Consider the following 25,069-nt stretch of genomic DNA (forward strand, 5'->3'; position numbering starts at 1 on the left):
ATGTTGCAGTATATTTTCTGGGGAAATTTAGCATTATTTCTATTATTTATGTGGTATAAACTATGAATATTGTATTACTTTCAGAATCAGAATCAGCTTTTATTTCTACCAATTTACTGGCCAAGTGTGTGAACAAGAACAACAAAGATGAACAAAGTAAACACACATTTAACTTAAGCAAAAAAATAAACATTTAAGGTCAATGTACAATGTAAATATGTAAATATAAAAGTATACATGTAAAGAAAACTGACAAAGAGTGTGAAGAAGACAGTAACGCAATGATGCAGAGTGCAAAGATGCTGTAATAATATAACAGGCATCATATTTACAAAATTCATCCATGTAATCAAGCTTTTATAAATTATTGATGACATCTTATTTACATTTTTTACGTCCACCATCTTGGCTCCTCCCCCGTGCTACGTCACCCGCTTTCCCTCCGCAGAGCTGCATTCCTGCTGCCAAATCGGACTGAACCACTTCATGTTAGCAACAGCATTTTAGTTTTACAGTGGACCAAAAATACATGTCACGCAGTTTTAACTTAGAATTAGTCGTAGATATTATCTGTCTGTGTGTATCTTTGCAGATTTTTATCATGTTATCCATATAAGAGTGGATAATTATAGAGTTTGTCCAAACCAACACCCCCTCTCCGCCGTCTTTAAAGTGGTCTGCTCCGTCTTGCTGCCATGTTGGATGTACGCATCGCTGCTGCAGCTGCAGGAGTTTTCGAATGAAAGTTGGGCGTTTGTGCGCGTACAGACACACAGCGAGGCCGTAATCTTTTATTTAGAGCCAAACGAAGAAGTTACGGTTCTTTCCTGAGCAGCAGAAAGCCTGGAAAACATCCTCCCGGTCCTCCTCCGCCCTCCAGCCCGGAGTCGGACTCAGCGGAGATGATCCGGTTGCAGGCCACAGCAACCGGAGCCCGCATGGATTTTCTGTAATTAGTCGTGTTTGCTGAGTCCGTCCAGGGATAACTGCATCGTTTTGGGGGTTAACTAGAAGAATTAGGAGCCATGAATAGCCACCCGCCGCCCCGCAGGTCTGTCAATGTTGGCTCCATCCTGCTGACCCCGCAGGAGAACGAGTGCCTGTTCGGCTACCTGGGCAGGAAATGCGCCGTAAGTTTCCCAGTTTGTTTACCACCTGCAGGTTCCAAAAAGGTGCAGGTACAATCACCCAGCGTCTGTAAAAACCTTCTCAGCTTCTGGGTTTCCCTCCTGTTTATCTCTCTGAGTTGCTAAAAAGCGGCAAATGTCTGATATAACTCCGCTGTGGTGTTCAAACCGGGGGGCCCGGTGTTACGACCAGATCTGTGACCCTTCAGACTCCTTGACTGATGATTTTACTCTTTACACCTATTCAGGTAGTTGATTTACAACATGGTGACCCCTTTTTTTATTAGTTAACTCTTGAGCATTCATCTTAGTTTAAAAGCTAATTCATTGAACCAGATATAAAGGATTTGTCGGCTTCCACCACTAAAGGTGAAAACTTGTACTTTAAATTTGATCTTAGACACTGACACATTTATGGTATTAAAATTTTATCCAGTTATCTTATATTTCTGTTGAAATATTGGTTTAAGATACAGAAGTAACAGTTATTTTGCTTTTACTCGATTGATTGATCTAGAAAATAATAGGCAGATTAATTGTTTATGAACAGTGTTGGTAGCAGCTGCCTTATACTCAGGAACAAGATCATAAATAATACAAATGGGTAAAACACTTCAAATTGAAACTTTACCAACTAAACCAAAATCTATCTATATATTGATATGGACTAATGTGTCTGGAATAAAGTTACTGTGATGATATGGCCCATTGTTACTTCTCTAAAAAGTATGCAGACATTACAACAATTAATTGATTAGTCAAACTTCTTCTATTGGAAGATTTGCTGCTTTTCAGTTTTATATTAACAAGTTTAATATTGTTGTAAATGGAGTGTCTTTGTTTTTTGGATAAAAGGAGGGCATTACCTCGTGCTCTGGGAAACTGTGATGGCCATTACATAGAAGGAACAATGAATGGATAAATTCATTCATTCAAATAGTCAAAATACTCAAACAATGAGGTTTCTAGTTAGAGATGCCCAAAATGTTGCGTCATATGAAAAATGGAATTGTTGAGTTGCAGCGTTTCCTTGCACTGATTCAAGGACAGCCAATGCGTTTTCACGACATATAGAGACGGGACAGGAAGCTGCGAGGCTCATTATTACATTTATGTAATACATCCAGCTGTCATGGAAGTCTGAGACGCTTCAGGGCCACAAACTTTCCTAACTGACAAAATTCACAAGATGTTGTTGATGAGATGTTATTCTGTTGAAAGTGGTTTAATCCCTCCTGCACTTTTACACCAAACCATAACCAGCAACAAAAAAAAACCTCACAGGTAAGACCTGAATGTGAGTCTGCAGTTTAATCAGACGTGTTCAGGGGTGATGTAATGAGATGGTTGCAGGACAGCTCAGCAGGTTTTAATGTCAACTGCTGCTGATTTTCAGAGGCTGAACAGGAGCTGCAGGCTCGACTGCATGCAGGGTGAAACACCTGAGCTCAGAGGTCAGAACAGTAAAACCAACTAGCTATGACTGGTCAGGTAGGTTTTGTCATTGACCAGTTGTTCAGGGTATTGAACCTGCACACCTTTTACTAAAGTATTTCTGTAGGATCCAAAACTGAAAGCAGACATTAAAAGTCTGGTCAGATTCATAATCTGGTTGGTTTGGAATGAATTCTTTGATCAGGTAGTTCCTCATTTTCATCATAATATTTCCAGTTTTGTCCCAGGCTGTATTTTATCTAAACAGAGCTCTTGCCTGGCTTCTTGTGTTTAGATTTACCATGTTGTAAACGTTAAAGTAAAGGGCAAAGCAAGATTTCAATTAAAAAGTACAGTTTCTGTTGCTTACACTGCTCACCACTGTAAGCTTACATTAGGGAACCTCAGTTTAACAGTTAACAGCATTAAGCTTGATTTAACCATTTCTATCACTAAATGTGAGGTTTCTTTTAGGTGCTCAGTTGTTACCTGCTTCTCTTGTATGTAGTTGTATTGTTCCCGTTGGCGATTGTTGTATGATGTCATAGACAAGAAAACAAGTTCATGTGACAGTTTCAACTCTTCTGAAAACTTTAACCTTAAAGGAAACAGGTGAACATATGAAATAAAAACAAGCATTAAAATCACTGGGTCACAAATGTATGGCAAAAGTTCAGTATTGCTGTCAGGACTTGAATCCATGTGTTAGCAGTAAAGTAAAATGTGATTTCACTGTTCTATTGTTTTGGTCAGTAGAGTTAGTCTGAGTTTAAGAGCAGCTCTCAGGATATCTTGTGATCAGACATCATCTCCTTTTCCACATAAACACACAGATGGAGGGTTGTCTGGGCGGCATTTCACAAAGCAGGATTAGAAAGTTAGACAGATAACTGTGCAACTGTAACACTAAATCTGGTGATGCAGATTTGCATCTGAAAATCAAATCTAGGATATTACACTTGGTGTTAGGGTTCAGTTATGCAAGGTGGTGGTTTAAAAGAGAAAAACTAAATTTCAGAAAGTATGACTTCTAAGTGCTCTTATGTGGCTAATTGCTAATCCGGCTTTGTGGAGAGCCCCTCTGCTCTTTAAACGGCTCGATGGTGGATTTGTCCGGAGGCAGATTACATGAAAAGTTTGGAGGAACACTGAATTAGATATTTTGTATCTGTATTTTGATTCGTGATTTTTACCTCACTAGCTGCGCAAGATACATTTTAATTCACTGTGGTTTATTAAAAAACACATTTCTTAAAGCTTTGAACAGGATTTTAATTTGTTAATTTTGTAGAGTAAAACTAAAACCCCTCCCGCTGTGGTGCTTGATCCCAGTGGACTGAAGATGTCGTGGGCAGCTATCGACTCGAAGTCTGCTTTAATCCAAATGCTTAATTCAAACATGTCATTCTGTAACAAGCAATATGTGTTTTAGCAATAAAGGTGAAAAGAATGTGCCGATGAAAACTACAATATAACGAAGTCTGGACAAGCTATAGCTACACTACGTTAGAGATGAATACACCTTTTATAGCATCAAATAACTACTTAAAACCAAACTGATCAGAACATTTACCACTTAAACATAAATTCAGCATGATAACTACTAAAATGAGAGAAAATTCTTTGGGAGAAATTTTCTGACGTGTTTGTTGATTAGTAAGTTCAGCTGTGGTGCAGGCTGATGGATGGATTAATAGTTTGAGGACTAACTCAAGACAAAGATTGTCCTGAAGGAAACAATCAATCTAAACTGATCAATGATTTGAAAACGACCATCAGTGATGTAGTTCCCATGTCCTTGGGGTTTGTGGTTGTCAGATGCTGCAGAAGTTTCTAGTTTATGTAATCTGCAGAGAGTCTGTCTTTGTTATTGCCACATATTTTCCCTCTGTGAGAATTTACAGAGCCTAAATGAGGCTTTTAGCGACGCACCTTTTGACCTTTCTTGTGTGATGCTGAGCGGTGATTTCATGGTGAAAAGTGTTTCCTGCTGCTCTTCTGACATGCGCTCATAAAGAAGAGGAAACCAGTCCAGTGGCATTTCCTCCTTCCTCCCCCAGTGGCTGCACTTACTTTCTCCTGCGCAGGGAGCAATCCTGGCACAGGATTTAAGACCGAGTGACTTTTGCTGAAACCTCAAAACCACAAACCAGATCGGTCCGAGGACAGGACAGTGCTGAGGACAGCAGCTGGACTCCGCTTCCTGTTGTGTAGAAATGAAGGTTAAACACTGTGGAGGAATGTGTTCATATCCATATTGGCTGCACAGTTGTAGCCCTTTTAATACACAGTCTCCCAATTTTCGGCAGCAGGACAGTGATCCCAAACATACGGACAACGTAATAGGAATTTAGGGCCAAACAATGGAATATTTTAACTGCCCAAACACACGACCTGAGTCGATCTGATAATGTGTTTTACTGCTGAAGACCAGACTAAGGACAAAAAGCCCCCAAAACAAGAGGTTGTCCAGGTTGTCGTCCAGGCCTGATAGATTTTTAACAGGAAAGAGACATCTGGGTCTGTAAAGCCCTTAATTTCAATAAAGGGGTCATCTTAATGCTGCGGCACGCAATGATATTTTGGATGATGGTGTTCTTTCATGTTTGTATCAACAAAGACTGCTGCCAAAGTCAGTCCACCACTTTGGTCCAGACTGAAATGTCTCAACAACTTTTGCATGGATTGCCATGACTGTTTTAGCAGACATTCATGGCCGTCAGGCATTTTAGTTCTACTGAGCCCTTCATTTTTCATTGCCACCAGCAGGTCAAAGTTTCCACATTTTGCTTCATCACAAGAGATGCTCTGATGATTTTAAAGGTGGACAAAAGGGCCAGTTTCTGCCTATACTGAATGTCCACACTGGATGGACGGTTGAAAAGCATGTTGTTGTATAGATGTGTAAGATGTGATTGGAGCGCACTTTCAGACCGTCTTGAAGACATTCATGGTGTGTTGAGCATACTGAGTCCTTAAAAGTCATAATAGTTTGGCCTCTGCTGCTTTAAAGTTGACTGTTCTGTTTTGTGGTCTGTCTTTCACAAGCCCACTTGTGATGCACTAAATCAGAGGGATGCACCTTTAATTTGTCAAACTGATTTTAAAGGCAAGTTTATTTGTATAGCACATTCAAGCAACAAGCCAATCGTGACAATGTGCTAAAGAAGCATTATAAAAGCAGAGACAATAGAAAATAAGAAGCTAAAATAAAACAAGACAGTTATGCAATTACAAGAATAAAAGTTAGAGAGCAGTGCAAATAATGAATTAAGTATTTGATTTAATAAAAGACTGGGTTAAACAGGAAAGTTCAAAGCCAATACCACAGATGAATTAAAATCCATATATGAATGTATAGGCATTTTTCCAAACTCAACTTACCAATCTTATCCTGCACATTTGAGACTCCTTTGTTAAGACATTTGCATGTTACTTGTAATCAGATTTCAAAAGGTCTCAGCGTTGCCCCAATGGCCTACTCTACACAGGTGTGTGCTGTATGTGATCCATATCGTTGTTAAAATGTTTTGCATAATGCCGGTTTCCTCTTCCTCGTTTGCTGATCGGTCGCTGCTTTTTGACGCATGTGCAGCTTGGAGGCTTTTCACCGCTCATCTGATGTGTCTGTAAAATCTGGACACATAATGGAGGGAGATCACAGTCAGATGCTGACAGCATACCTGTTTATTAGATATATTTAGATTATCAAGTATGAAATACATAAATGATTCATATATTCATTCTTTGAGCTGTGCTGCTGACTATATTCACCGTCCTTTCCTTTTGTCCTGCGTGTGTTCAGACTCTGTGTTCGGCGGTGGTCCAGGTGTACGCCGCCGAGCGGAGCTGCAGCTGGGTGAAGAGGTGCTGTGGAGTTGCCTGTCTGGTCAAAGATAACCCACAGAGGTCCTACTTCATCAGAGTGTTTGACATCAAGGTAAGTGAGGAAAACATCTGTAAAACTTTAGCTAACGCCACCAGAGGGAAACATCAACAGGATAGTCGAGTGAAGAGTCTTAAAGGAATAGTAAGACATTTTGGGAAATGTGTATTTGCTTTCTGGCAAGGTGCTAATACCAGTTATGTGAGCATTAGAAAGCACCTGCTTAGCTTAGCTTAGCATAGCTTAGCGCAAAGACTGGAAACAGTGGGACACTGCTCGCCAGGCTGTGTCAACAACCAGCATCTCTAAAGCTCACAGAGTAACATGATGTGTCTTGTTTATTTAAACATCAATTTTATGGGGGATTATTAATGCACATGTATTTGACTAATATCCATCTCTCTCCACCAGAAAGCCAATAAGCATAGTTCCTTTTGCTATTAGTTAATATTTAAGAATTTATGTATTTATATTTAAGAATGCTGTTCATCCCTCCAGGGGAGTTCAGAGATGGAAAAACAAGGTGCTATTTACTTACTAGGCTACAGCCCAACTGTATATTTGCATAACTGTCATTATCAGCTAATTTGAACTTACCACGGGTGTGTCGTGTTGGCGTATACGTTGGCCGACATGTGGCAAGAAACTACAGTGTGGAAATGCCTCTAAGCTGAAAGATATGTATGGCTTAGCACATATCTTGCTCACAATTCTTAAATTTAAGGGATACTTGTCTGTTTTGAAATAAAATGTAATATTATATCAAAGTTACATTTCAGTGACACAGAGAATGAATAAAGACTTTACATTTTTAAAGCTCAGTGAAAAGCTGCAGTCAAATGTTTCTAAAATCTCCATCAGTGAGGTCGTGATATGGTATATACAAGAATGGGAATCGACTCCTAATGTCTCATTTTTCTCTTTGCTCTTCCCTTTGTGTTTTACTTTACAGTATGTGGTTTGTGGCCAGACTGCTTCCAAACACTCGAGACCTTGAAGAAATTAACATGATGCTTTTAATTGTGCAGCAATCAGTTGTTCATCCATAATGGACAAAGTAAATAACCAGCCACGGATCTGTGTTTACTGTCTGACCCTTGTACAGGCTCTGTGATCCATCTGGAAAAAGTCTGTGGACAAAATGTGCCTTTACTTTAACTTTAACATGTTGTAAAACCATTACAACTTCTTGTTAATTAACATGATTGTAAAGGCTGAAGGTGGTTTGCAGTGCAGGGGATTCATTTAAAAACTCTCCTTGGTGGTGCACTCAAGCACACTTGACATCCAATAATTTTGACTCTACAAATGTGTTGCTGCTTTTAAATCTCAGATGTGAGTGCACTGATTTTCATAGAAATAAACTGAATTCTGTCCCAGACCATCACTGCTTCCAATCTAAAAAGTGTTGGTTGGCTTTTTAAATGAACAGTAAGAATTTAATGAGCAGGTGATTTGTCTTTAGTGAATCTGCATGAAGTCCTTCAAAGTTTCAAGATGAATCTACTCTGGTTTTTCTTTCTCTGTCTCGTGTTTCTGCAGGAAGGGAAAACCATGTTTGAACAGGAACTGTACCACAACTTCTGCATCAGCAGCTCCAGATCCTACTTTATCTCATTTGCAGGAGATGTAAGTGGTCTTTGTTATTACCCCCAAGCCAAAAGGTCCACATCAGCAGGTCTCACCGATCAGGTCCAACTCTGTTTGAAGTGTGATAATCACTGCAGCAGCCACAGCCTTCAGGATGTGTCTGCTCTTTAAAGTTTTGCCAATGTTTCTGACAGAGCACAAAGCTCAAAGTGAAACAAAAATACATTTTTTTTTTGTCTCCTCACAAAAATCACTCCATACATATAAATGAATTTTATTTACATAAAAGAACTTGTGACCATTTTTCTCCCTTAACTGAATCTCCAGAGAAATGTTTTATTATTAAAATCAATAATAGAAATGTAATCCTGGTTGACATGCTGGATTATCTGATGGAGTGTGATCATCTTAAAGTGACGCTCATATCGTAACTTATTGTGTTAGACACCGTTTTTTGAAGTAGTGTTTTATCAGGTACTTATCCGTCGTTGCCGCACTACTACACTTAGAGCAGATTGCAGTCAACATTTCCCCAGTTTGGAGAAGCAGGCAGGTGTCCCGGCACAGATGCTAAGCAATCAGCTGCTATTGATGGTGGTTACAGCATTTATCTAAAAAAAAAAAAAAAAAAAAGATCCAACTAAAAAGCCAATATCACTTTCAGTGTATGCTATATTTAGAATATTTTCACCACTTTAAATCAGACAGCCTTCTTCGCCATATAACTGGATCCATTAAATTGCGGAGTTACTGGACTACCACAGCCTCTGTCAACAAACAAACAAGTTAGAACCAGAACTCACCATTTAAAGGCACAGTATATTATAGAATATAACAGCCAGACGGCAATCAATAGATCAAAAGGTTTGATGCATATAAAATCTCACTATGTACCTGCATACCTGCGCGTACTCTGCCCTTGTCTAATTGTGCATGTCCAGAATCTTCCACAAGGATGGGCAGACTTATCACTAAAGCTAGCAAGCTTCTCGTACAAATGCAGCCAAAACTAGTGCCACAGTTACCTAGAACGAAGCACGCCCATCCTTATCCAAGGTGTGCAGTCCTGATATTTAATCTTTCTGTTAAAAACCTGGTGGCTTCTCCCCTTCTTCTCCTCAGACCTGTCAGGTTGGTCTGAACTTCGCCAGTGAAGAAGAAGCCAAAAGATTCAGAGCCGCCATCAACGACCTGCTCAATCGACGACAACGCAAAACCGGTAAGTTTTACTGTTTCAGTTTGTCTTCTGTCTTTTCTTCCTCAACCTGTGTGACCTCCTGACCTTTCACACCTGGGCTCATAACCACCTCCTCTGCTAACAACTCAGAGACCTCAAGTCAAAGTCCTAAACCTGTCTGCCTTATTCATGTCCAGCTGCATCAAGAAGTGTGTATCTGCCTCTCAAGAAGAGTGAATATGAGATAAAAAAAAAAAAAACTGGGGCTGAATCCCCCTGGTCCGGTTGGTCATTTGATTGGTTGATATGCTCAGACAGTTGCTGGTGTCACAGGAGGGGTTGCAAGAAGTCATAATACCCAAAATGTGAAATCTGAAAAGTATTTCTTTCAAATGAGGACATGAGTTAAGGTTTGGTTTGGGACAGTTTCCTTCTTTCTTCTCGTGCTGTGAGCCGTTTCTTTCTGTCTGTGTCGGTCTGTCTCTGTGTAGTAAACATTTCTGCACTGGGGTCCCCTTTGGCTTCGCTCCAGCTCCTCTCGGCTTGCCGGCCTTTTGAAGTGCATCACTCAAGCTGTGATGATGACTGAGGGTCCAAAGGCTCACAGCTGGGACACAGCCTTATCTGTGTGTTTATTTTTTCTTTGGAGCGGGGCGGGGCTTATCGGACACATCTGAGCTCTAACAGCTTTTGCTTTTCTTCTTCCTGATCTCTTTCTGACAGCTTTGACACCTCAGGACATAAAAATTATCTCCTGTCTAACCTCCACTGAATCACACTAACTAAACTTCAACGCATTTTCTAACCCCTGAACAGCTCACCCTCTTCTCTCGCCTATTAAAAATTCTAAATATCTTCCGCATTACATCTTCCTCATTTAGTTCAGTCCTATTGATTTTGTACTGAAACTATAATTGTGTTAATTTTTCTTTTGCAGAGAAGAGAGGTGACCCTAAAAATGGTATGTTAAACTCTTAAGATTCAATATTGCTCATGACATCAGCCCAGAGTGGTCTACATTTAGTTTTTTTATCAGGACATGCTCAATATCATATAAGTTATCCTCAGATTGACTTTTTATAAGATCCTTTGCTCTTTCTTTCATTGTTTTCAAATAACAACAACAGAAACATGCTGCAAATGATAAAATATGGTTAAAAACACACCAAACCCCAAAAACAAATGCAACAGAAAAACGCTACAACACAATGGAAGTGCTCCAGGCCTCTAGGGGGAGCGCCAAGTAACGGCTTAATTGTTTTGACCCAAGAGATGAAGACCAGACAACGGAGTGCGTTTGTTACATTTAGTCTCATTACCCTAATTATCTTCCTGCTTAGAAACAATGAAGACAGTTGATGATTTTCATGTGTGTTTTGAATTTGCATAGTTTCTGAAGCTGCAGCACATTTCTCCCATTCAAAATGTTTTTGGTCTCTGTAGCCTGTTTGTCCTTGTCAGCCACCGTACAAATGACATGAACACAAGGTGAAACCAACCAAAAACAAAGTACAATAAAACACAACCAAAAATGTCGAGCAGTTAAAGTCATAAGCCCCCCACATCCACACCTTTTTTCTCTTTCGATGTGCAATATACATTCAACAGATGTCTCTAACTGTGGCCCTCCAGTGTTCTTGGTCATTTTGACTTGGGGTGACAAAAACACATCTTCTGGGATAAAGTGACTTGGAGTGAGATCTGCAGATCGGGGGTCTGTTTGGTCCCTCATTCTTTTTTTTTATGTGAGTTTTAGTGCTAAAACAGACGCAAGGATGGAAAATAGTCCTGATTAGAAAACTCTGTGACCCTTCAGGATATGTATCCAACAACAGCAGACTGTGGTGGTACAAAGCAGCTCACTGTATGAATGTAGAAGCCACAAGTCACCCACAAAAAAATAGCTGTTACTTGTGTGACTGGATGACAAATGCCAGGAGACTGGACTGTTGTGAGTTGTGGTGTTTCTTGACTCGTTGGCGACATTGTTTCACAGACAGCATGACTCACACACCAACACAGAGTGGAGTCTGCTGCATGTTAATCTGGTCAGCAGGAAGCCCATCTGTGCCATATGCAGACCACATGGTCCCTGTTGTGATGCTCATGAGTCCTAATCTGTAATCCCTGCAGTTACTGCTGCAGAACATTTGTTTTTTTTATAGTCTTCCTTTTATCGTTCCTCAATGAATATTTTTTTTATTAGTAGTGCATGAATCAGCATTAACTTTTTAAAAAATGGTGTAAATGTGCCAGGATTAACTCAACAGGACTGAGACTTGGTCAGATTATGTTTTTTATTTGTACAGGATGTGGCTCACTTACAAGGTTGGAGTTTGTAGATTTATACTGTTTTTGAGTTTTTTTTAAAGTCAGAAAAATTGTGGTTTAATGTAGACACAAGGTTAAAATGGAGCAGTGGGATAAACATATTCTTCTTTTTAAAAGAATATAAGTGAAAGATCACAGAGAAAGTTATAGATGACAGAAATTTGTCACACTGAATGAATGTGACTGAACAGGGTTACAGAGTTTTGCATAAGTTTTCCTGTCCACACCAAAACATGGCCACCGATTTAGAGTCATCCACTGAAGAAGCACTTTTACAGGAAGCACTTCAGCTAGGTGTGTTTTTAAACACACCGCTTTTGGCAGGTGGCCAAAACAGACCGCAAACATGTATTTTTAGATTTAGCCATCTTAATGTGGATGTGGCCCAAAGTTAACACACATCAAGTGAGATGGCACATTGTCTTGTGTCAAAACTTTAGGAATGAACTTTAAATTCAGGTCTTCTGTAGCTGTATGTCATCCCTAAAGACAGTTTACTTTCATGAACAGTCTGACTGTTGTCAAACACAGACATGAAGAGCTGGATTAACTCCTACTGAAAGAGTCAGTCGTCTCTTCAGTCGACTCCATGAATTTGTGCCTGACATCATTCGTCATTGAAGTTTCTCTCCAGTGGCACAGATTCAGTCTGACATTTCAGTTCTGAAACATGAGACAAACAGTGGGACTTTGCTGCTTTGGATTTGCCTTTCTGTTTGGGAGATGACTTTGTGTCCCAGTTTGTCTCCTCCCTCCTCCTCACATGTTCAATAACAACACTTTTGAAGGGAAGAAGTCGCTCATGTTGGTACTTCAGGGATAACCTGCATTGTTTTGCCGTGTGTTACAGTGTTGAGGGCTCGCTGCAGAGTCTCTCGTTACCTGATGTGAACCCTTAAATCCATCTAAAGCTCCGTCACATATGCTGTATGTTGACATACTGAATGCAGCAGGCTTAAATTGATGCTCACTGCTGTATCCAGCCCAGTAGGAATTGTTAGAAACCTTTTGCTGGTTGCGTCTGTTTTTGAAAAGAGTCCAGCAGCTTTCTGTACTGGGTGTGCTCTAGACCTCTGGGTATCAGCTGAATTTTTCAAGGAACTAGATGATGCCTGAGCTTCAGTACTGGTACAATACCTTGCTTTGAGAAATATAAATATGTTTTTCTGTAAAAATGTTCATTGAACAAAAGAAGCCAAAGTTGTCAAATGTTAAATGCTGGCTAGACACAAGCAACCATACGAGAACTTTGTCTAAATAAAATACAAAAATGTAAGTAAATAAGATTAGGAATCTGATCAGACATTTGATGTCAGCTTGCAGCACCTGACAGTTTTTTGTAGCTTTGTACTTAATGGTTGTGCAATTTTCATTGCTTTTTAGCACAGAAGCCTTTTGGTCAGTACCATCTGTGGTGGCCTGGGGATACAATCCCATGCAGCTCCTGTTGAAAGTGGGGAAACAACCACCGCACCCGCTCTGGTCCCCAGGAGACGGCAGATATGAAGCGAGCCTGTTGGTCTGGTCATAGACATCCAGCATTCATGAGAAGTACCGGGATTTGGCCTGGGATTAGTAGTGGATTAGCGGTTATGTCAGATTGCTGCTACAGTTTTTTTGAGATTATGAGGAATTCGAGGACTGAATGGTTTGGACCAACAGGAAGGGAGCGACACTGAGTAGAGACATTCATATTAGAAAAGATGGATCATAAAAGCTCAGTGCAAACGGATAAGATCGCTGTTAGAGAACATAAAACACAGCAGAGATTTACAGCAGCCCTTTGCCATATTGATCCCTCTGATAACAGGGATTGCTAAAGGCATACTGATGACAGTATGTGAGAGTCAGTCTGGTTTTTGCAGTTGTAAATAATCTAACTAACCACTCGTAACTCGTCTTAAGTCCTGCCAGCGCCCCTTGTAGGATGCATTCTTTGTCACAGCCACAATATCGGAGTTGAAAAATCCTCACCTTGATTAAACAACTCCAAGGCTAAGTGCAGTATATGCTGTAGCATTCAGGCCTGAACCGAATGCTTGCACTGTTTCGAAGCCTCTACCACTGTCATGGTAATCACCATCTAAATCGGCATTCAAATTGTTGCTATCAGACTGGATTATTCTAGTGTGCTGCGAACCTTTTAGCAGGCATTTAGCCCGAAAAAGCCCTGTAGTTAAACAAAGCAAGTGGCTGCATTGGTGGGGGTCGCATTTCTGCACTGGTGATAGATAAGATACAGTCCAGGAAGTCCAGTTTCACAGAGCCGTGAGTTTAAGGTCCTGTCAAAAACCAAAACATTGAATGTCACTTTAAAATACAAACAACATTTCACAGCAAACCCTTCATAGTAAAATGTTGAACAGAACCATGCTGACTATTTAGCTGTTTGTGGAGTTTTACCCATAGAGGAGTTAAAACTGAAGTTTGTTTTGAGGATGGTGCTCGAGGGAAGACGATAGGATTGTTAAAATCCAAAAGGGTTCATCACCTGGGGAGCAGGAATGAGACTGTGGCATTTCTTGACAATCTGCTTGACATTTTAATATTTATGGCGTAAAGTAAAGCTTTTGATGTCATAGGTTGATTAGATTAGATTAGATTAGATTGGATTCAACTTTATTGTCATTACACCTGTACAGTACAAGGCAATGAAATGCAGTTTGGCATCTAACCAGAAGTGCAGCAAGTGAGCACAGCTCATTGACATTTCTCACTGACCGTCCTGTCTCCCTCCCTGGCTGCAGGTCCAGCTCTGCACATGGCCACAGTGGATATCAAGAACCCAGAGATCAATAACGTTCGATTCCACAACTCCCACAGCCACCAGCAGCCATACCACCTCAACAACATGCTGAGTCACAGCGGACTAACCCGGAAGGACAAGAAGACCAAAGGCAAGAAGAAAAAGCTGACCAAGGCTGACATCGGCACGCCCAGCAACTTCCAGTGAGTCACACCTCGCGTACTTAACATCGCTGTGAGATTTGGTGTGTTTTCATCAAGGAGTCATTATCTGCCAGTTATTTTACTGATGAGTTTTAGTAGCATTTCTTCTTCTATAATGAAAATGTCCCATCCCAATTTCTCCAATGTCCAAGGTGATGTCTTCAAATATATTTTTTTCCTTATTTTTAGTCCTCAGTGTGGGTCAAACTACTGAAAAAGACTATTGAGTTGCATTTTGGGAAATGTAGGATCCACTGATTTTGTAGACTCTCCCCATCTGATAAACATGGACGTCTTTCAAATCCATAACTCCAGTTTGTACTCAGTTGACTGAGCTCCTTGAGGGACACACGGACTTTACACAACTTTTATACTGGCTGAGTTGTAGCAGTACTCAAGATTTCTGGCGTGCCTGATTTAAAACCAAAAAGTAACATGATGACTTGGAAAATGGTCATTCAGGAGTTTGTTGTTAATGAGCTAAAACTTGCTTCCCTGGCGTCTTTACTTTTTCTTGGGCAATTAAAATGTTTGTCGCTATAAATATAAGGACCAGCGTCTTTACTCATGTCACCATAAGTACAAGACACATATATTAATACAATTATAAGCACCGTAACTGATTAGCAGTGTTGTTGGCTAGTTCCAAGGTTATTTATCCTGTTTTGATGTGAGGGACAACGGTGTATCTGTTTGTGTGAGTGTGTGTGGTCATGGATCTGTACAGTCCTGACTGATCCAGCAGTGACACACGGACTCATGGCAACAGTAAACATGATGCATTTGCCCGACATCGCTCAATGACCACACTGTCTCTGTGTGCTGATGTATAAGTGTGTGTGTGGGCTCACTATTTAGCCTGTGCACATGGCCGCCCACATGTGCATGCTAAATAGTTGATGTCCTTTTGTATATTTATGTGCTTGTGATCTCACCACATATCTGTCCCGTCTTCTTCAGGCACATCGGTCACGTGGGCTGGGACCCAAACACAGGTTTCGATGTGAGTACCCCTCTTCACACACACGCGCACACACACACACAGGAGCACAATGGTGACCTGTGTGGTGGCTGCATGATGAAATCACACAATAGGCTCTTTTTGCTTCCTGCTCATATTCACAAACATCTCGCAGTGCCTCAGAAGCTGCACACAGAGACAAAAAGTTCCAGAGAGAACCAGGCTGCAGCCTCATTAAGTCATCAGAGAGCAGCACACAGCAGCAGATTTAAATACAGATGCATTCAAAGCACTCCTCTTCGTTTAATACAACCTCAAAAGCCCTGATGTCATGAATAATTGTGGCACTTAAAATTAAAAGCTGAAATGTCGTGTTGTGACACAAAAAACGTTTTTTAAATGAAGTTGTATTGGCTTGATATTGTTTATTAGATGACGCATCTTGTGGAAATTAAACTCACAAACGCACAGACGATGTGGACGTCTACACAACCAGCACGAGTTTGTCTCACAGGGAGCCGAGGCCGTTAAGAAGCTTCTTTTTGTATTCATCATTAGTGAGGATGTTGCAATTAACTAACTCCACAAATGGAATTATTATAGTTGTCATCGGTTGTGTTTATACAAGAAAGGGAAACCGCTTTATCTCATCTGTTGCCACAGCAGGTAATAAATCTTCTTGCTATCATCTCAGTGAGTCCTTGTTTACATTAGTTATTGCTCCAGAGTAGCTAGCAGCTACGACCAGTAGGGCTTTGTTATTAAAAAAAAGAAGAGAATATACACGCACGCACGCACGCACGCACGCACGCACGCACGCACGCACGCACGCACGCACGCACACACACACACACACACACACACACACACACACACACACACACACACACACACACTACAGGGTTCAGACCAGCGTTGACTTCAATGCAAATTCTATCAAAATCAAAATATGTTGCACAACTGTGCTCTAGTACGCCATGTGTTATTCCCAGAATGTATTCAACATTGTTGTGTAGTTGTGTGGAACATTTTAATGTTGAAGAACAGAATATTTTTGTCACTTAAAGACTCTTAGATTTATAGACTGCTGGTTGCAATTGCAACAGGTTTTGCAACTAAATGTCACAATTTAGGACGCAAAAAGAGGGAAAATGGATATAATAGATTACCAAAACAAGAAACTTAAACATAGATGTGATTTTGTTCAGGGTGTCTGTTTGGTCTGTTTTTAAGTTTGCCTTACTGAAATGTTGATTTTAAAAATGATAAAACAATTTGAACGTCCCTTTTCCTCTGTCCTCCAGCGACAATAAATATGCAAAAATGTAAGTTTAACTTTTATTTCCAACGACCATGTGTGTGTGCTGGAGGGTTTCAGTTGCACAGCTGTTATATCAAACTTGTCACTTCAGGGACGTAAAGACAAACCTTCAATGAAGGAATGTGAAAACAGCATCTGGGGCCACGCTGCACATACATCAGAGCGTGCAGTTAAATTCAAACATCCAAGCTGAGTAACTATGAAGAAAAACGCGTTTCTCTAAATGGAGAGTCTTTAACATGAAACAGGTTTTATCATTAGTACTCTCATTTAAGGTTTGACAAATGTTTGTAGTTGTGAAATGGAGGCTGTTTAGGAACCCTGACTGGTTTCTCGTAGCAACCGGAGCTGCTGATGCGTGTCATCTTTAAATTTGTCCGCTGACGAACATTGTGTTCAGACTGACAGGCTTAATGAGCAGGGGGCTGATTACGTTCCATTCACTGCCTCTTAATTTTCTCTGTTAACCCAACTGACCGAGCACGTGGAACGATCCTGAAAACATATGATCCCACATGTCAGTAGCACACCAAAGAGTCCCAGAATGCACTGCAGCGTGACGGAAACACGAGCTGTGAATATTTTGTGGGAGGAGGTGGTGCAGAGCTGCTGGTTAATGTTTGATTTGATGGAAAGCATCTGGGTGGTTTGTTTTGTTTGTTCGTCAGGGTTCAGGCAGCTTGTAGTTCTACGTGTTGGCCACCAGGTGTCACACTGACGCTGCGACTGACTGATGCGAAGTTTATCATCACTGCAGAAGAAGCAGGATCTCACTGCTTTTTTTTTAATGTGGACAAAATGAATAAACATGAAATGTAGCCAATCAAAAGGAGCAGAAAACTCAGGGAACACATCTCATGTTTCTGTGATGAGTCTGGGTATATTTCTCATTGGTGAAGGGAGAGCAGTAGCCAAAATGAAATCCTCAACAGGTGCTGGACTAATCAGCACAAAACAGTATGATTAAGTGTCAGACAATACCCCAAAGTAAAGGGGAAAAAAAGGATAAGCAAAAGTGACAGAATTAAGATTTAGAACTTTAGAAGAATAGAATGAAGAAATAATGACAAATGTAATAAATATAAAAGATAGGTTAAAGAATAAAGGACTTTTTCTACTGATACCCTACTACAGAATACTTTTTGCAATACCTTAGCATAGTTTGAGGAATATAAACATGTTCTGTATTTTCTTCACCTTCTGTTTTAGCCATGCTAGCAGCGTGCGTCCCAACTCTTGATTGTCAGCCCGTCCACCACTTCGGTCCAGACTGAAGTATCTTAACAACTACAGATGGATTGCTATGAAATTTTCAGCAGACATTGGGCTGACATTTGTGGTCCAGGGTGAAATATCTTGACAGCTTTCAGATGGATTGCTTCATATATTAAAGTGCTTTAGAGGATGATTTCTGACTTTGGTGATCTTCTGACCTGCTGGTGGAGAAAAAGTGAAAGGTTTGATTCACTCTGTGAAACAGCACAACATCTACTTGGTGGACTAAACTTTGTGTAGATGTTTATGGTTCCCAGACACTGTATCCTGCTGATTTTGGTGATCCTCTGACTTTTTCCTCTAGGGCCACCATGAGGTGTTTTTTTATTAAAATATCTCAGCAACTATTGGAAGGATGTTCTCATAGATTGTAAAAACTTTTCTTTGCCAATCATTTGCTGTCATTGGGTCAGAATTTCTCCTTGTCCAATACTTTATGATCATATACCTGCAAAACTAATTCCCACTGAGCCTCAGCTGTACTGTGACGTTGTTAGCTTTTAAGTCAAAGCACCGTTGTGCCCAAGAACAGCTTCACAGAGTCGATACTATGGCTGTCGAGTCTGACCTCCAACTGCTACGAACACAACTCAGCTACTTCTCAGAAAGTAGCGGGGCTCCTTCCCACGTGGTCACATAATGCACCGTCCCTCATCCAGACTTTCATACAAGCACACAGTTTTAATCAGGATTAATCAGGGTGTTTTTTTAAAATGTTCTCTGTGTTGTTGATGTTGCAGCTGAACAACTTGGACCCCGAACTCAAGAATCTGTTTGACATGTGCGGCATCTCTGAGGCTCAGCTGAAGGACCGAGAGACATCCAAGGTCATCTACGACTTCATTGAGAAGAAGGGAGGGGTGGAGGCCGTCAAGAACGAGCTAAGGAGGCAGGGTGAGAGCGCTTGCACACACACACACACACACACACACACACACACACACACACTCGCAGATAGCTTTGATGTGTCGGTTGTTTTAAAAAGTAATGAAGCAGTGCAGCATTTGTTGAAGTATAAAGCTCCTCAGATTCACCAGGATTTTACTGCAAAGCGACTGACCTCTTGGCCACGTGACCGTGTCACAGAGGTAACTATTGTCACAGGTTCTTTTTGGAGTTGGACTTTTTTTTTATTCAATCAAAATTGCAATAATCTATGCATCCGTTGCACATCTGTGATGTAAACATTCAGATATTCTTATCCATTTTATAGAACTGAAATGATTAGTCAATTCATTGGTGAATCATTGAAGTCCTTAGTCAGGTAAACATGCTCCATTTTAAAATCACTAAATACTGAATATGTATTTAGCTCAGTTAGATGTGGGAAACTATCCTCTTAGTTTCTGTTGCTGGGCAAGTTGTTCTCTTCCTCTGCGCAGAGCTCTGCTCATTTATTTGACGGATGTTTGAAGGCCAGTGCTGATGCTTGTTAAATTGATTTTGCAGAAAGGTGACAAATGAATATATTCCAGTTTTTAGAGTTTTTTTTTTTTTTTTTTTTTCACCCAAAATATTTTCTTTTCCTTTGCCAAGATGGGAAAGCCTCTGAAACAGATCTTAAAGGTAGTTCGTGCTAAGCTCATCCAACTTTCCAGTGAAAGGCATATTTCCCAAAGTCTGTAAACGAGGGGAAACGGCAACGGTAATAAAATCCAACTACCAGCACCTCTGAAGCTCAGTGACACGTTTCACCTTGTTAGTTTAGCGTGTACGAAAACAGAAGCGTAAAAACAATAATTTGTCATTTTACGGCAGGTTATTAGCCAGACTATTTCTCACATTTTAGTGGTTGCAACAAGCAGAGGAAGTTACTGTCTACAAGATTCAGTTAGTTAATCCTCCCTGTCCATTCATCTCACAGTAAATGTGGAGCCCTATAAACACCTCCTTTCCCTCTGGTGTGGTCAGAAGAGGAGTTGATTAACCAGTTATTTCTCTGGTTCTTAATCTCACTACTGTCTGAGTAAATCTATCTCACTTGTCTGCATTATATGGCGTAAACATTACAGTCAGAGTGATTGACGGGTGTCCTTTGCTCAGGTTTGACGGCACTGATGTCTTGTTATACAGAATATGAAGCATAGCACAAGACGGCTGGAGTCTTGGATCTTTAAGCCTCGGTTGCTGATATGAAATGTCCTTGGCCACTTGGCCAAATAATATACAAATGCATAACAGTTCTATTATGTTGTCACAGTTTTACTGAATAAGTTGTGTGCTTTTCTCGGTTTTCACCTATCAAAAAGAAACAAAATAACATTTATTTAAAGTCTTCTCACAGCTTTGCTTTGAACTATGATTTCCTTCCTTTCCTCTGTATTTTTCTATCAGACAGTAGATTTGAGGTATAAAGATTAAACGGTGTTCTCTGTCCAATTTTCTTATTCCTTGTGACAGACTCTGCTTCTTCTCTCCTGAGTGTCTGTCCATGTTTTATTCATGTTGACCTGCACTGGTTTGAGTGAGGAGTCTATAGTGATCTGAATCTGAATTTAGTGCGACTTAAGTGTGTGTGTGTGAGTCATAGAAGGTATTGAAAGATGGATCTTTTCTGATATCAATGACCAATATTGGTATATTATTGGATGTCAGTGGTTGTTGTTGAGTTCTCTATATTTTTTCTCGATAATGATCTGACTTAATTTCCTTGACTATGATGAGTGATTTCTAGTAAAAATGCTGCAACGTCCAGTTTCATCATCACTTCATCTGACAGTTATTTTCCAGATAATTAGATTGACTATTTTGTCTATAAAATATCAAGAACTAGAGAAAAATGTCACAAACATCACAGCCCCTTAAAGCCCAGGTTAATATATTCAAGACAGTAGTTGTATCTGACCAACATTTCGAAAGCTAAAGATATTTGATTCCCTATCATTCATGGCAAGAAAAAGCATCAAACCATCACTTTTAAGAAGCTGGAACTAACTATAAATCAGTTTAGTTTTTAAATGATTGGAAAGAAGAACATAAGCAAAACATATGGTCCTGTACAAAGTCAGCCCCCCACTGAACAATGTTGTCTGAAAATAGTGTTACCTTTTCCTGTATAGGATGCCCATCATGAAGCTAATAGCACTGAAAAAGTTTGTGAGTTTATGAGAGTTGTCATCAAAGAGGTTTCAGTCTGTCAGATCAAAGTACAAACAGAGACGTAAGGATGAAACGAGGCTGCAGAAGCACTGAGATCTGATCAGAGCAGAACAAAAAGCAGAGCTGTCGCTGTGCTGAGCCAATACGTTCTAGAACAGGACACATCTGCAGTGTGAGAGAGGAAACCAGGAGAGCGGCCCCACCCAGCCCAGGTCAGCGTGCTGCTCCTGTGCTGTGACATGACGGGGCTGAAGTGACGCTGTCCGGAGGAAAAGTGTCCTGTTTTCAAACTCTGTGAATCTTTAGGATCCAGTGAAGCTAACAGGTGGTGCTGATGTTTGTTTGATGTCCTCCTATTAATACAACATGACCTCCTGTCTCTCCCCCCCCGCCCACAGCTCCGCCTCCACCTCCTTCTCGTGGCGGTCCTCCTCCCCCGCCGCCGCCACCCCACCACAGCTCGGCTCCACCCCCTCCTCCTCCTCCGTCCAGAGGGGGCCGGGGAGCCCCTCCTCCCCCTCCTCCGTCCAGAGCCCCCGCCTCAGCTCCTCCTCCTCCACCCCCTTCCAGACCAGGAACTCTGGGGGCCCCGCCCCCTCCACCTCCTCCCACCAGGGGAGGTCACCAGCCACCTCCTCCGCCCCACCATCATCATCATCATCACCACCAGCCTCCCCCTCCTCCTCCTCCGTCTTCCTCACACTCCTCTGCCTCACCCCAAGCCCCGCCCCCTCCACCTCCCCCATTGGCCCAGCAGTCTCCAGTTGGCAGCGGTGGCGGCTCAGCCCCTGCTCCTCCACCTCCACCACCTCCTCCTCCTCCCCCACCCGGCCCCCCTCCCCCTCCGGAGCTGGACGGCATCAGCGGAGGCGGAGACTCTCCTCATTCGCCAAACCCCGGTGGGAAGTCGGCGCTGCTGGAGCAGATCAGAGGAGGAGCCCAGCTGAAGAAGGTGGAGCAAAACCACCGAGCGCCGGCCTCCAGCACCGGACGAGACGCTCTGCTGGACCAGATCCGACAGGGAATCCAGCTCAAGAACGTAAGTCGGACACAACGTCTGAATCCCCATGTGCAACTCTTAACATCCGATTTAGGTCAAAAGTCACACAGACACACACATTGTTTATCAAATATCTCTGTCCTTTATGGATCAGTGTCTAGAAATCCACTTTGATTATCATTCAAGACATTTAAAAAAAATGTAAGCAAACGTGCTGAAAAACAGTTTGAAATTGCATAAAAAGTACCTTTTTTTTTTTTTTTTTAAAGAATGGCAACTATCAACTTACATGAAAATTAAGGACATTTCTGATTCTGTAAATAGAAACATATTAACGTTCCTCCACAGGACATGTTGCATCAAAATGTAACTTACCTATAAATAAATAAATTGGGTGCCCTGGTGGCTTAGAGGAAGCGAAATACTTAAATTTTGCCTACAGACAAAAAATCTGCAATGTACTTATTGTATTTTTGTTGGCAAATAAACCTCTGATTGCACCTGTAACTAACTGGGTTGGACGTGTCTGTTTGTCTTCAGGTGTCAGATCATCCAGAGTCCGGCCCTCCAACGCCGGCTCCTTCTGCGGGTATTGTCGGCGCTCTCATGGAGGTGATGCAGAAGAGGAGCAAAGCCATCCATTCCTCAGGTAACTGTCTGTTACCGAGGTCACACAAACTATGTGACCACAATTTTCCCCAGTAACACTGATGCTCAAAGGATCTTCTCTAACTCTCAGCAAGATCAAATAAGCTAATTTCCCCAAACATTGTAACTTTTCCTTTCAAGGAAACTTTTTTTAAACCTGGGCCCCATTTTAAGATAATTTAGGTCCAAAATGGCTGGTAGGTACAAAAAGTGTTGGAAGTGGTTCAGGAGATCATCTCAGATGGGAATGTGCTTTGATGGCTGTAATGTAACCTTTTGTAATCTCGCCTGTCGAAGTATAACCACCACTAGTGCTCATTTTCACCACTGGCAGGCTCAAGTTATTATTCCAAATGTCTGGCAACATTACAGAAAGGATCCCTTCGGCGATAAACCTGTAAGATCCTTTTTGTTTAACCAGAAACAGCTGTTTTATTGCTTGGTTCAAATTCACCAGGGTCACTTGACAAAAATAGTAATTTTAGCTTGCTGAACACAGCAGTAGCGAGTCTAGTTGCTGCGGCTTTGGTGTTTTAACACATTACTTTCAATCCAAACTAGCTCCTTAAAGCACCAGAGTCACACAATAACACAAACAAACCAACCAATCGAGGCAGTGATAGACCAGCAGCGCCTGTATTCTGTGATGTAAATTTACTGTTTTTGTCAGTGGAGTCTGGTGGCTTTAAACCAGTGGAAAGGATCTTGCAGGTCTGTCGCAGTAGGGATCCTTTCTGTCATGTTGTCAGACAACAGTGTTAGCCTGTCAAACCTTGTGTCCTCTGACCTGCCGAGTTAATGCCATTTAAATTTGTGTTTTGTGTTTTCTTCACCTAGACGAAGACGAGGATGACGACGAAGACGAGGACTTTGAAGACGACGACGAGTGGGAAGACTAATGAAGATTTCTCTCTTCTCTCCTCCTCCCTCGCACCTACCGCTGACACTAAAGTATCTTCTAAAAAAATCTTCCAGCATCTGACTAAAATTGTAATGTAAATGTTGTATGAATTGGCTGTATATTTATTTTTGCCTTTTTGCTTTTTGTTTTTTATGACTATTCTAATTAATCTGTGCAATACCTCATCCGTTAAATCTGTAACGTTCGTCACACATCGTTCAAGACACTTTCCCCGGGACATCCTGTCATTAGAAAGCACTTAACGCCGCCATCAGCACAACGTGACGACGCAGTCGGCGACTTTTTAGTAACAGTAATCAATAATATAAAACACTAGCTGCTCCACTGAGAGAAATCTGAGTCAGAGTCTTGATGTGCTCTTTGGGAAATCTTTTGTTGTGTTTAGTTCTTCGTGTTTTCATTCCTCATCAAAGAAACTGAAAAGGGAGACGTACGTGTGACCAAACAGGCAGGATCCTCTTTGTGTTTGACAGTGGTTGGTTTAAATGCGAGATAACACTATTTTCTTACCGTGCTTCTTTTCGTACCTCCGAGTTTCCTAATAAATCGTAGTTTAGTTGTTATTTTTTCATGAATCCTTTGACCAAAATGCGGCGGCTCCGTCGCCTCATGTGGATTTTCGACTTTTTATTTTTTATGAAATTAAAGCCGTTTATTTGCACACAGTTTATATGATAGTTCAGTTTTTGTGTTTTTCGGGTGTGCGTGTCAAATAATTTTTATTTTATTTCAAGCAGGTTACAGTGACGATGGACACTTTTAAGAGCGAAAGGTTTTGCGACATGGTGACCTTTAAATGGGACTACAAACATGACTGACGATGCTTCAGTTGGTGACTTTCTTTGGCTTGATACAAAAACATTTCTACACACATTAATTCTCTCTCGCACACACACACACACACACACACACACAGACACTGTGGCATTTGTGAAACGATGGAAGTTTTGTTCTTAATGTCTGGTTGGTTGTTTTTGTTGTGGCATCATTCTGTTATTTCCTGCAGAAGGAAACTTAATCAGCGCTCTGGTCAGTATTTCAAGCAAATCTCACATCACGCAAAAAAACAAGAAGATAGAAAACTCATTCATCCTCCATTCTTCACTTAACAAACTATAATTTTATGCAATGCGACTGTAAATGCCTCCTTATGGAGAATAATAAAAAAAGCAAATAATAATGAACCAAATGTGGCATTTGCAAGCAGCTTGTGGGTTTGGCGATGCCTGTGAAACTCTGTCTGAAAACGGTGTAAAGAAATAACCGACGCTCGTTTTAACTGTTGGTCTTAGAGTTTTTACCGTCCTCCGGAGAGGCTTAATGCTGCATCGAGAAGCGGAGATACTGAC

General features: G+C 41.1%; 1 protein-coding gene across 2 annotated transcripts; it reads left to right on the top strand.

The window, feature by feature from the left end:
• The first annotated feature begins 696 nt into the window (after positions 1 to 696).
• wasla (WASP like actin nucleation promoting factor a) lies at positions 697 to 24,790 on the top strand. Of its 2 annotated transcripts, XM_070830412.1 has the most exons (11): positions 697 to 1,130; positions 6,367 to 6,501; positions 7,990 to 8,076; positions 9,160 to 9,256; positions 10,152 to 10,175; positions 14,293 to 14,494; positions 15,455 to 15,497; positions 18,792 to 18,945; positions 21,549 to 22,189; positions 22,691 to 22,799; positions 23,636 to 24,790. In XM_070830412.1, the coding sequence occupies exons 1-11, from the start codon at positions 1,026 to 1,028 to the stop codon at positions 23,695 to 23,697; spliced, it is 1,659 nt and encodes a 552-aa protein (XP_070686513.1). In that variant the 5' UTR covers positions 697 to 1,025; the 3' UTR covers positions 23,698 to 24,790. The 2 variants fall into 2 exon arrangements, with proteins under 2 accessions (XP_070686513.1, XP_070686514.1); XM_070830413.1 differs by lacking the exon at positions 10,152 to 10,175.
• The last annotated feature ends 279 nt before the right edge of the window (positions 24,791 to 25,069 follow it).

The sequence above is a fragment of the Pempheris klunzingeri genome, chromosome 5 (genome assembly GCF_042242105.1).
Source record: "Pempheris klunzingeri isolate RE-2024b chromosome 5, fPemKlu1.hap1, whole genome shotgun sequence".
Taxonomy (NCBI): domain Eukaryota; kingdom Metazoa; phylum Chordata; class Actinopteri; order Acropomatiformes; family Pempheridae; genus Pempheris; species Pempheris klunzingeri.